At 43.1% G+C, this 13,175-nt stretch overlaps 1 protein-coding gene across 1 annotated transcript in view; it reads right to left on the reverse strand.

Moving 5' to 3' along the window:
- Nucleotides 1-13,175, reverse strand: part of LOC308395007 (ovochymase-2) — a gene marked incomplete at its 5' end in the record, with an annotated part of 34,549 nt that overhangs the window by 1,996 nt on the left and 19,378 nt on the right. The window contains 6 exons of the mRNA XM_080879658.1: nt 9,813-10,102; nt 10,502-10,596; nt 10,679-10,791; nt 12,216-12,398; nt 12,497-12,718; nt 12,860-12,994. Coding sequence (XP_080735784.1) covers nt 9,813-10,102; nt 10,502-10,596; nt 10,679-10,791; nt 12,216-12,398; nt 12,497-12,718; nt 12,860-12,994 — 1,038 coding nt within the window. The remainder of the gene's footprint in view (nt 1-9,812; nt 10,103-10,501; nt 10,597-10,678; nt 10,792-12,215; nt 12,399-12,496; nt 12,719-12,859; nt 12,995-13,175) is intronic.

Genomic DNA, 13,175 nt, shown 5'->3' on the forward strand with positions numbered 1-13,175 from the left:
GCAGGGCAAGCTAGCAAGACAGAAGTTAAGCTCTCCTTGCAACATGGCAAATTGAACCTCCCCCACCCTCATTCAGATCTGGCGTTTGGAATTATTTTGGTTTTCATGTGACGTATGACCTTGAAGGTAAGCGCGTCATGGACTAAAGTAAAACAGTATGTTGGATGTGCCACGCAATGCTCAATTACATGGGTGGGAACTAGTGTGTTAGCGCAGTTAGCTCGTTAACGTGTTGGCCGTCTAGCCCCACGCAGGGGTAGCTCGTTAACGGAGATTTGCCGTGTTGTGGCGTTAACGTCATTTCAACGAGAACACAACGAATATGACTGCACATTTACGCCGACATCATCCTAGTGCAAAGACAAGTGGAAGCAGACAAAAACAACAAGCATGCATGCTACAAACTTTACCCGAGTCATTTAGACAGCCGTTAGCACATAGAATAGAATAGAATAGAATATTCTTTATTGTCATTGTCACAAGTACAATGAAATTGAAAGATGTCTCCGGTCAGTGCAACATCACGAAAGATAAATACTTATAAACTATAATAGATATGATATAAAAGATAGAAATACATATAAAATACAGTGTTCTCATACAGTAAATACACCCAAGCAATCCAGGCCTAAGGCCCCATACAGACACTCAACATACGACCTAGTTGATATATCACTCAAACAATCAATCACTCAGTCAATTTGTTAGCGCATCCAACAAAACATGTCTGAAAGCATTCCAACATCAAGGGCACAAATGACAACAGGGGCAATGAAAGTCATCTACTTTTAGTAGCATTGAGACATGATATTGCAATTGGGTAGAAACTGTGTTTGAGTCTGTTAGTCCTTGTGTATGTTGTTCTATACCGTTTACCTGAAGGCAGCAGTTCGAACATGGAGTGTCCAGGGTGTGAGGTGTCCTTTATGATGTTATGGGCTCTTTTGAGGCAGCGGGAACTGTGTAGGTCTTTCAGTTTGAGGAGAGGGCAGCCGATTGTCCTTTGGGCAGCGTTGATTACTCCCTGGAGTGCTTTCCTCTGAGCCACTGTGCAGCTAGCGTACCATATGCCTATGCAGTACGTTAGTATGCTTTCGATGGAGGCTCTGTAGAAAGACACCAGCAGTCTCTGTGTGATGTTGTTCTTCCTAAGCACTCTCAGAAAGTACAGTCTCTGTTGTGTCTTTTTCAGTAGCTCAGAGGTATTCACACTCCAGGATAGGTTTCCCTCTATGCTGACTCCCAAGAAGCGGAAGTCTGCCACCCTCTCCACATAGTCGTCGCTGATGATTAGTGGTTGGATTTCTGTCTCGTGTCTTCTGTAGTCAATTATGAGTTCTTTGGTCTTTTTCGTGTTTAGGAGAAGGTTGTTATCCTTGCACCATGAAGACAGCCGCTCCACCTCATCTCTGTAGGCAGACTCATCTCCCCCAGATATGAGCCCCACCACAGTAGTGTCATCTGCGAACTTTACAATGGTGTTGCTCTGGTGGGCGGGGGTGCAGTCGTGTGTATAAAGCGAGTAGAGCAGTGGACTAAGCACGCAGCCCTGTGGCGACCCAGTGCTTAGATTTAGGGCTGGAGATGTGTAACGTCCCACTCTCACTCTCTGTCTGCGGTCGGTGAGGAAGCTATTGATCCACTTACAGGTGCTGTGAGGAAGCCCTAGGTCTTTTAGCTTGGCGTCCAGTTTGTATGGAAGAATGGTATTAAATGCCGAGCTATAATCCACAAAGAGCATACGCACATAGCTTCCTTGCCTCTCCAGATGTGTTAATGCTACATTGAGTGCTGTTGCTATGGCGTCCTCTGTCGATCGGTTTGCTCTGTAGGCAAACTGGTGTGGGTCAAGGCTGCTGGGTAGGGCTGCTGTGATGTGGTAACGCACAAGTTTCTCAAAGCACTTCATCACCACCGGGGTTAGTGCCACTGGTCTATAGTCATTTAGGCTAGAGATATGAGGTTTCTTGGGCAAGGGTATTATGGTGGAGGTCTTGAGGCAGGGTGGGACGTTTGACTGTTCAAGGGATTGGTTAAAAATCCTGGTGAAAATATAGGCAAGCTGGTCTGCGCAGTCTCTCAGCACACGTCCTGGTACACCATCTGGGCCGGCTGCCTTCCTCGGGTTAACAGCCCGCAGGGTGCGCCTCACTTCATGCTCCTCCAGAATGATGATGGTACTGCTGCTGTGGGCTGTATGGTGTAGCTGTTCCTCTGAGGCATAGGGTGCAGTGACCTCAAAGCGTGTGAAGAAGATGTTCAGCTCCTCTGCCAATGCTGTGTCACCTTCAGCCATACCTGATTTGGACTTGTAGTTTGTCAGCTGCTGGACACCCTGCCACACCAGCCGGCTGTTCTTACTCTCCAGGTGGTTCTCGATCTTCTTCCTATAGTCCGCCTTGGCCTTCATAATGCCTTTTTTCAGGTTGGCTCTAGCCCTGCTGTAGCTCTCCCTGCTTCCGGACCTGAAGGCGCTGTTCCTCTCTTTTAACAGCTGCTGTTGCTAACATGATTCTCCTTATGGGGACTTGATATGTTTAATATTGTGGCGAGCTCAGACAAGGAGGAGACGGAGGTATCGTTTGGTCTTGCTTCCCGTGAGCTAGCCAGGGAGCACAGCCGTTTATTGACATCTGCAGAAGAACACTGCAGCTAGCTAACTGCTAGTGATGGCCCGCTTGAAGCTGACGCTCCGGAGCGTGTGTCGAAAAAAACAACACACTGGTTCAGAAGCACTGTGTCGAGGCTTGCTTCGTTTGGCAAACGTCACGTGACCAGTGACGTCCGAAGCTTCATTACGCACGTAACTGCTTCGGTACCTGATTCAAACGGATATAAGGAAGTGAATCATCCACGGGATTCGTGGAGTGTGTTGATGGTGACAGAGAGCGAAGAGGTGATCATTCCACTGACAGATATGGAGCCAGCGAGGAAGAGAGGACGTTCTGGCGTGTGGGAATATTTTGAGTTGATTTTGCTCAATTCATTTTATCTGCCGAAGTGAAAAACTTGAAATGTCCAAAATCATGTTTTCATAATGTAAATATCATTACAGCATATGACTTCAGGAACACTTCCATGTGAATTAAAGCTAATGAAGACTACAACAATGTATTTGACACTATACGTACATTACATTGCTACACAGTTTAGAAAATCATTTTGTTTATTGTTTTTAGGTGATAGTCTGCAGGACCCAGGAATACCTGCATATCTACCAGCTTGCAGTGTAGTTCCTGCACTCCACAGCCTCTTCTGTTCCATGCAAGTGGATTTTCTCCAGGGCAGGAGAAACTATTTCTAAGAAAAGAAACAGACTCAGCCAGCGCACAGTAACACTAATCCTCTTTTTAAATGTAAATAACAAAAGGGCTACCTGACATAGAGCATGTTTTTACTTTGCAAGTTCTTGATTAGGGGTGGGTTTTGATTATCGCCTTTCTGATTACAATCCATGCTAAATTGAATAAAGTGATATTGATTCATTAAAATCCCGTGTCGATTTGTAAATTAACGTTATTATGCCTGAAACGCCAGCATCTCAGGTTAAACCTCACAACATGTCGTCAAACACCATACAGCTAAAACAGTAACTGGGAGCAGGTTTACGGATTCTGCATACAAACGTGAACACAGAGCGCGGACCCGACGCGTCAGAGTCAGATTTTGGTGCGTCGTCGGGTCCGCGCTGTGTTTGCCTCTTTTTTTTTCCGCTGGCTTCTGCAGCTGCAGGTTTCATAACTCTCTGTTTACATCTCTAATTAAGTCTCACATGTGTCAGCTTTCTTTTAATAGATACGAAATTATAGATATATACTGTTAAATGATCAGAATTGTAATATTTCTGACTGAGGCAAAACTTTCCAGATTCCAATCAAATTGAATCGGATCCTGTATCGAATCAAAAATGATTCTACAAATCAGTGACGATGCAGCCGTACTCAGCCCCCTAAGCATTTTCCCTTTCCAGTTCACAATCAATCCCACCCCTAGGTCAAAAATATGTATAGGACAATTGGCCTCATCTAATATTTTGTATGAACCTGTCCAGCTGTCCAGTGATTAAACGACAAGTAGATGGAGGCAGGACTTCACAGCAGGGGCATACTCCATAATGTGCTGTGCATTCTCATATGTATATTATATATATTGCTCACTTATTGTATTTACCAACATCAAGGAGTTATGAGCAAAGAAAGGCCACACCATAGTGCATGTTTAAATAGGGAAAGTTTATTGATCAAAATGTATTACGCAAATACGCATTACATTTTTTTCAGCCCCCCAATCGAGAAAACAAAACCAATTACATGTTCAAAGCAACGGAACGGTGGCCCAATATCAGAGAGAACTCCACTCTTGAGTGAGCAGCGATGATTGAGCAGTCCGTTTTATTTTGCAGATTCAAGCTGCTCTTCAAAATTTTCACCACCAGATGTCACCGGAGAGGACTGTGTTGAAAAGCTTCGAGTAATGAACCGTTTTTCAATACAAGCTTCAGTGCTTCGGAAAGCTTCATTTGGCCATCACTACTAACTGCTCAGCGCACAGCAACAACAACACACAGAGCGCCCTCTGACCCCGGAAGGACACACCGTCGCAGCGAGAAGGCGTCACCCGTCACTATGGCAACATAAACAAAACACAACTGTACAATAATAAATTGATAAATTGAAGACACGGGGAGTTCCTCAATACATCGTGAGGATTCTCTCTTACTGGTACGCTCATCAGAACATGCAGGTTAAATGGGGAAGCAGTATTTCTGCCCCCTTTGGTGTCAGCAATGGTGTCAGACAGGGTGGGATTTTGTCTCCAATTTTATTTAATTTATATGTCGATGATTTGTCCATACAGCTGAGAGCCTGTAACACTGGGTGTATATTAGGTGAAGCACTGATAAATCATCTTATGTATGCAGATGACCTGGTTGTTTTTAGTCCAAGCAGTGCTGGGTTACAGGATCTTCTTAATGTCTGTACTGAATATGGTGTGCAATATGACATTGAGTACAATGCTGCTAAAAGTGCTGTTTTGATATGTAGAACCAAGCAGGATAAACAGCTAAATTTCCCTTTGTTTAAACTGGCACAAAAAACTCTTGAAGTTCATAAAAAGGTGAAATACCTCGGTCACTTTATTACTGAGCAAATGAATGATGATGATGACATATACAGACAACGATGTAAGCTCTATGTGCAGGCAAATACTATTGCACGCAAATTCAGCTTTTGTTCACTTCCAGTTAAAGTGGCTTTGTTTAAAGCGTATTGCACACCGCTATATACTGCCCCCTTGTGGTCATCCTACAAACAATGTAGCATGCAGAAGCTGCATGTTGCATATAATGATGCGATGAGAATCCTTTGCAGGATACCTAGAAGTGGTAGTGCCAGTCAGATGTTTGTAGCTGTGGGTGTCTGGACTTTTAAAGCACTTTTAAGAAAGTTAATGTTCAGTTTTAGAGAACGACTGGATGGTTCGAGTAACAGTATAATTTTAGCACTTACAGATCCGACAGTGAGTGGTTCCCGTTACTCATCCAGTCTCAGAAAGCACTGGTTAAAGTGTTTGTGTATTTATTGATTTATTTTAAGTAATTGTGTTTTATGTATATTATGGTTTTATATTTTTACAAATGCTTTATATACTTATTTATATACATATATATATTTAATGGTATACCTTGTGTTGTGTGTGTGTGTGTGTGTGTGTGTGTGTGGGGGGGGGGGGGGGGGGGGAGTTGTGTGTGTGTGTTTCTTGTCTTGTTTTTATGGACATGTAGTCTGCCAATAAAGATTGAATTGAATTGAATTGAAACAGAACCCCGAACAGCCCTGACCCGCTACATAGCCCCCACCTAAGGGGTCAGTCATCCCCGACGACCCCATTACCCCACACAAAGTCCTGCAAATGTCCAGGTGCCTTCTTTTGGCGCACCGGCCGGTCACGACCGGCGGGGGAAAAGTCACTCGGGTCAGAACATTGGGTGCCACCATCATCCCACTTCTGACACCAATGTGGCGAGCTCAGACAACGAGGAGACGGAGGTGTCGTTTGGTCTTGCTTCCCGTGAGCTAGCCAGGGAGCACAGCCGTTTATTGACATCTGCAGAAGAACACTGCCGCTAGCTAACTGCTCAGCGCGGCAACCGCACAGCAACAGCAACAACAACAACAACAACACACAGGGCGCCCTCTGACCCCGGAAGGACACACCGTCGCAGCGAGAGGGCGTCACCCGTCACTATGGCAACATAAACAAAACATAACTGTACAAACAGAACCCCGAACAGCCCTGGCCCGCTACAATATGCTGCTGAGAATATAGCCCAGAAGAAGCGTATAGTATAGCTTTTATTTTGGAAAGAGCCATTTCTCTGTAATAAACTCTCTTTTCCAAAGATGAGTGTTTCCTCAATCAGATACAGGTGTTACCGCGCCAGATCCGCGGCCCCGAACCGTAGTAAGGAAACCTCTGGCAGTTACTTGAAGGTTCCGTAACTGACTCGTAGCCGGCAACAGCTTACTATACAGGTCAACTCCGCTAGCAAAAAGATAGAAGGAGGCATAGGAAACTGCTTCACCGAACTTTATTTCTTCTCTAAGGCACGAACACCGCGTACAGTGGCTGAAACAGTTTACTCACAGCGAGCATCGCCGACACAACTCTGGCTGTCGAGGGAGTTATTATATTCCTTTTATTTATTTTCTTTTCGTCTCTTCTGTAGCTAACCGTTACTTTTTCCCCTTCTCCGCTCTCTCTCTTCACACATACACCAGGCAGTCCCGCTACACACATCCCGAATACATTTCCCATCAGGCTTCATCCTTAAAGGGCCATACCTGTAACACAGGGCTCGCAAAATCGCTAGCCCGACGTCCCGGGGCTAGCGATTTTTTCAGTCGGGCTACCAAAATCTATCTCAGCCCTGCCCGTCGGGCTATCATAGGAAGGAAAAAATATATGTCAATGCTTTTGCATTCTTTCGGAAATGTAGCTGGGTAATTATGTCATTGGCATCGGTGAGCCACTGTCAATATGTGACATATTGAAATCGCGTTTGAATTTGCGCTTGTTTTTTGCTTTCACTTTGCAAATGTCCAGGTGCCTTCTTTTGGCGCACCAAGTCACTCGGGTCAGAACATGGGGTGCCACCATCATCCCACTTCTGACACCAATGTGGCGAGCTCAGACAACGAGGAGACGGAGGTGTCGTTTGGTCTTGCTTCCCGTGAGCTAGCCAGGGAGCACAGCCGTTTATTGACATCTGCAGAAGAACACTGCCGCTAGCTAACTGCTCAGCGCGGCAACCGCACAGCAACAGCAACAACAACAACACACAGGGCGCCCTCTGACCCCGGAAGGACACACCGTCGCAGCGAGAGGGCGTCACCCGTCACTATGGCAACATAAACAAAACATAACTGTACAAACAGAACCCCGAACAGCCCTGGCCCGCTACAATATGCTGCTGAGAATATAGCCCAGAAGAAGCGTATAGTATAGCTTTTATTTTGGAAAGAGCCATTTCTCTGTAATAAACTCTCTTTTCCAAAGATGAGTGTTTCCTCAATCAGATACAGGTGTTACCGCGCCAGATCCGCGGCCCCGAACCGTAGTAAGGAAACCTCTGGCAGTTACTTGAAGGTTCCGTAACTGACTCGTAGCCGGCAACAGCTTACTATACAGGTCAACTCCGCTAGCAAAAAGATAGAAGGAGGCATAGGAAACTGCTTCACCGAACTTTATTTCTTCTCTAAGGCACGAACACCGCGTACAGTGGCTGAAACAATTTACTCACAGCGAGCATCGCCGACACAACTCTGGCTGTCGAGGGAGTTATTATATTCCTTTTATTTATTTTCTTTTCGTCTCTTCTGTAGCTAACCGTTACTTTTTCCCCTTCTCCGCTCTCTCTCTTCACACATACACCAGGCAGTCCCGCTACACACATCCCGAATACATTTCCCATCAGGCTTCATCCTTAAAGGGCCATACCTGTAACACAGGGCTCGCAAAATCGCTAGCCCGACGTCCCGGGGCTAGCGATTTTTCCAGTCGGGCTACCAAAATCTATCTCAGCCCTGCCCGTCGGGCTATCATAGGAAGGAAAAAATATATGTCAATGCTTTTGCATTCTTTCGGAAATGTAGCTGGGTAATTATGTCATTGGCATTGGTGAGCCACTGTCAATATGTGACATATTGAAATCGCGTTTGAATTTGCGCTTGTTTTTTGCTTTCACTTTGCAAATGTCCAGGTGCCTTCTTTTGGCGCACCAAGTCACTCGGGTCAGAACATGGGGTGCCACCATCATCCCACTTCTGACACCAATGTGGCGAGCTCAGACAACGAGGAGACGGAGGTGTCGTTTGGTCTTGCTTCCCGTGAGCTAGCCAGGGAGCACAGCCGTTTATTGACATCTGCAGAAGAACACTGCCGCTAGCTAACTGCTCAGCGCGGCAACCGCACAGCAACAACAACAACAACAACAACACACAGGGCGCCCTCTGACCCCGGAAGGACACACCGTCGCAGCGAGAGGGCGTCACCCGTCACTATGGCAACATAAACAAAACATAACTGTACAAACAGAACCCCGAACAGCCCTGGCCCGCTACAATATGCTGCTGAGAATATAGCCCAGAAGAAGCGTATAGTATAGCTTTTATTTTGGAAAGAGCCATTTCTCTGTAATAAACTCTCTTTTCCAAAGATGAGTGATTCCTCAATCAGATACGCAAACGCGCGTTGCAACTTCTTATCTGGTGCGAGTCTTTTATTTTGACAGCGAATGCGCACATGCGGACCACTTATGTGCACCCGTGTAAATAACAATGTTCTGCCGGGTGTGTTGTTGGTTTTCTCTCGATTTCTGAGTCGACAAGCGCCTTTGTTACTGGGACCAGTCATTTTAAGAAAGGCCCCCATTAGAACCCATGAGAAATGCAAGAAATGCATTATTGCTCAGTCTGCAATATCTTTCCCAGAACAAACACCAATTGCAAATAACATACTAAAAATAAACCTGAAAAATCTGTTTAGAACAGCGTACTATGTTGCAAAGAGTGAACTACCACTGGCAAAATTTAGCAGTCTTTGCAAACTTCAAAAAGCAAATGGCCTAGATCTTGGTTCCACTTGTCTCTTACCCGTGACTTCAGCGGAAATTTCAAATTCAGGATCTGACACAGACTGATTCATGTCCTACACAGTTCTTACAAGTTCATAGAAATTTCTGTTCAATTAGAACCAAGTATTTGAGTTGATGATTGTAATTTTTATACAATGTTGTAATTTGTTTTTCAACAATTTTTTGATTAATGTTTTGTTTCCTTTACAATATTATACTTTAATGTATAATATTGTAAAGGAAACAAAACAGGAAACAAAACATCAATCAAAAAAATTGCTCTCTTTTTTATTCGGGCTACTTACATTTATTTTTGGCTACCAAAAACTGAAGAGTCCCTGCCCGAAGGGCTACCAGGGATTTTGAAATTTTGAGAGCCCTGAGATATATTTATTTTTTTAATTATTTTTGTTTCAGCAACATTAAATTTAAAAACTGTACTTTTGAGTTAAAATATATATTTATAATTTTAATAAATGACAAATTAAAAAGGCATGAACATTTTTTTTGTATCGAAAAACTATCGAACCGTGACACCAAAGTATCGAACCGAACTGTGAATTTTGTGTATCGTTGCACCCCTACTAGTTTCTTAGCATCACTGAGACAGGATGTTCCTAATTTTATAGTACAAGTACAGACCGAAGGAAGGTTGGAAATGCATGACTGTTTTTACCCTTCTCGTCTCCCCAGCCGGTGACAAAGCACGGCGTCCCAGCAGGCATCACGACCCCAGGTTTCGGCAAGCAGATGGGGCTGATCTCTTTTGTCATATTGACAGGTTTGGCCAAGTGAACCAGGGCTATGTCGTTGGTGATGTCATTGGGATCCTGCTCGTAGACAAATCCTTTGTGGCGAATGATGGTATCCACCTTGTAGCATTCCTCAGCTGAGGGAATGTCCATGGAGGAGTTCATGTGGTGCTTCCCCAGGCACATGCGCCAGAAGGAGGGTACATTCAGTGGGCTGGAAATCAAGTGAAAGATAAATGTGAAGGAGACAGAACAGGTTTTTATTTTTTCTTCAGCTTCTCTTTTAGCTTTGGCTGACTTTACTAATGATTGAATCTAAAAGGTCTCTACAGTTTCGTCTGATTTCTACAGTCATTGATCCGCACTGATTACTCCAGCTAGTTCCTAACTTTAGCTTTTGTATGAACAAAGCACACATAACTGTATGTAAGGGTTAAACTCATTATAACGAGAGCTATAAAGCTGAGGGAAGATACAGATTCAGGTGATATCTCCCATTTCTTTACACTTTCATTTGATGAATTGTAACTTCAGATTTATCAGGTATAATCACTTTCAAAAACTGTGCTATTTAAATTCCTATAATTTAGATAGTTTTGTAGTTATATCTTACAACATGAAACAGTGAGCAGCAGTCAGGATCCATTCTTCATGAATCAAAGAGCCTCCACAGCCATGCATATAAGGTATAGGAGAGAACGGTGAAGCCTAAAAAGAGAGACATGAATATTTATAGAAGAAAAGATCTGCTCTGTCACTGACTGTCATGCAGAACAGGAGCTGACAGTACCTGCATAGAGACTTGCCAGGGCCAGGAGTGGGGGATCGCTTCTACACCATTTACAACTCTCACAGTGGCTGTGCTAGGTTTCACCTCTGGGTTTCCACAATTTTCTGGCCAGACTGGGAAAAGAAAGTGCACCATTTATTATAACATCTATACCAGTCATACAGTAAATATATTTTAAGTAAAGAATAAATGAGAAAAAAACCCAGTAGCATAGCTTCTTTAAACTACAACATCAGTTTTTCTTACAGTAAAAGATAGATACAGTAAATTTAAGCATTACAGTGTAATACTGTCAGCTTGGTTACCATTATACTGTTTTTACCTGTGAAATATAACTGCATACCCCAACACCCAGAGGTTTGTGTCAGTCTCTGTATTTTGGTGAACTATGAAAGGATATCAGCTGTGTCACAATTCTCCTACTCCTTGTGCCAGACAGGCATAAAACTGCTGCTGTTTTCAACATTGGACCAACAACCACTCTGAAGGTGAACTAGGCAGATGTGATTGACAGCGGCAGGAGTCTCATTCAGTGATGCCAAACCTTGCAGGTCTAAACCTTAACACCACAATGTTTAGTCTGTAAACTGAAATTACAACTTGTAAATTAGTGATTGAAACATTTGTGTTCATTTATATTTGCGTCAAATACACAAATAAATTAGGAAGAAATTTTCAGTGGGTTCAGATTGTTATTTGTATCAGTATTTACAGAATTTACCTGTATTTGTAAAGAACATCACAAATGTAACATTACAGTTTGCAAAAACTCAGGTTGCAGTTAACTCTCAATTCAAGTGCATAATCCTAGCTACAGTGGCTGCCATTCAATCCATATTTGTTTACGCTGGATGAGGCTGTCAAACTTTGTGAAAAGAGTCTGATATAAATAAATAAGAAAGTGAAACTCAATTCTGTTAATGACAGCGATACTGAAGAACTTTTCTGTCAGTAAGCACTGCTGTTTGTCTTTGTTAGCTACTAACAAAGCCAAAAACAGCTTAGCTTAGCTGCTGTTAGCCCTTGTTAGCTAATGCTACATACTGTTGGTAAAACTTTCTTTGAAGTGGATCTTATATTTCTTGGACTATATATATGTATATATATTTATATATTTATATATATATATAAATTCTCGGATCCTTCATATCTTAAGATATAAATAAAATTTGCCTCCATTTCACATAAAGGGCTACAAGTTCCTTTCTTCTCTGACTGTGGTGTATTACTATGTGGCTAGTATCTAACCCTATACATATACCTCATTAGCTTTAATGACGATCTGTCTCAGCCCTTATATTCAAGATGGCGGGCAACATGGTAGCTTCCACAAACCAATTAACCCTCGATGTATTTTTAATGATAATTTCAGAATTTATGACCATGCATTAATTGTTGCAAAATGCAATTACACACTAATAAATGTAAATCTATGAGTAAAGTATTTTTTTTTTATTAAATAACCTAAAAAACTATGGCTGACTGTACCTTTAAAGTATCTTTATAGCAGTTTTTTACAGTGTATGTCTACACTCACTGATGGTGATGTTGTCCCATGGATTACTAGGGAGAGGTGGTAGAGTTGGGAAGATACTGGTGTCAGTAGTCCAGTAACCACGGAAACCCTTCTCTTGGCTGGCTCCATTACTAAGGAAGCGGATGACGACTGTGTTACTAGGGATGTTGATGAGGGGTGGAGGGGCAAATCCGCAGAATCGACCTGCAGAATAGAGGAGAATAAATTACAGTTTTCCACCATTGTGTGTTATGTGACCTGAGACATAAATTGTGGACGGTATTTAAAGTTCGGAGACCCACCGAGTGATGCCATCGTTTCACCATTGATGACCTCCACATAGTCCACACAATTTCCTAACAGGTTTACAGCTTGCAGCTCAAAGTGAGTGAAGGCTACATGAATACTTCTTGATGAAGGAACGTTGATGCGCCACGTGCAGACAGTCTGGGCTTGGTAGTCATTAGGCCAGTTAGGAGAAGTAATTTCACCCTGATCACTGCTGAAAGTCCCTCCACATGGAACTGAAGTACAACAAGAAGAAACAGGAGGGAAGGGAATAGAGTTTGAAAAGAGGAAAGGAGAAGATTTAAAAATATTATGAAAATTTGATATTTAAAGCTTTACATTTTTTAATTTTCCCTCGCAGTCTTATGTTATCTTACCTTCTGTAGCGTCCACTGCCCTCCAGGTGGCAGTGAAGCCTGAGTCAACCACTTTGTCGTTGGAGGAGAAACTGATGTGAAGCGTATTCCCATCACTGACCATGTCTGCAGGAGGCACGTGACTGCAGTGGGTACCTGAGGTAATATGAAAATGTGTTAGAAGCTCTGTCCTAGGAGTTCATTTCATAATAAAAATTCCCCCCAAAAACTGCAGATATGTGTTTGAGACATTTAGGGCTGATCACATGTGACACCACTATCTGTTCAGTGCTATGCCTGGCAAACTGATTAATGGCACTTTAGTACACAGTAAAAA

Source organism: Rhamphochromis sp. 'chilingali', assembly GCF_963969265.1.
Source record: "Rhamphochromis sp. 'chilingali' genome assembly, chromosome: 4".
In the NCBI taxonomy this organism is placed as follows: Eukaryota; Metazoa; Chordata; class Actinopteri; order Cichliformes; family Cichlidae; genus Rhamphochromis; species Rhamphochromis sp. 'chilingali'.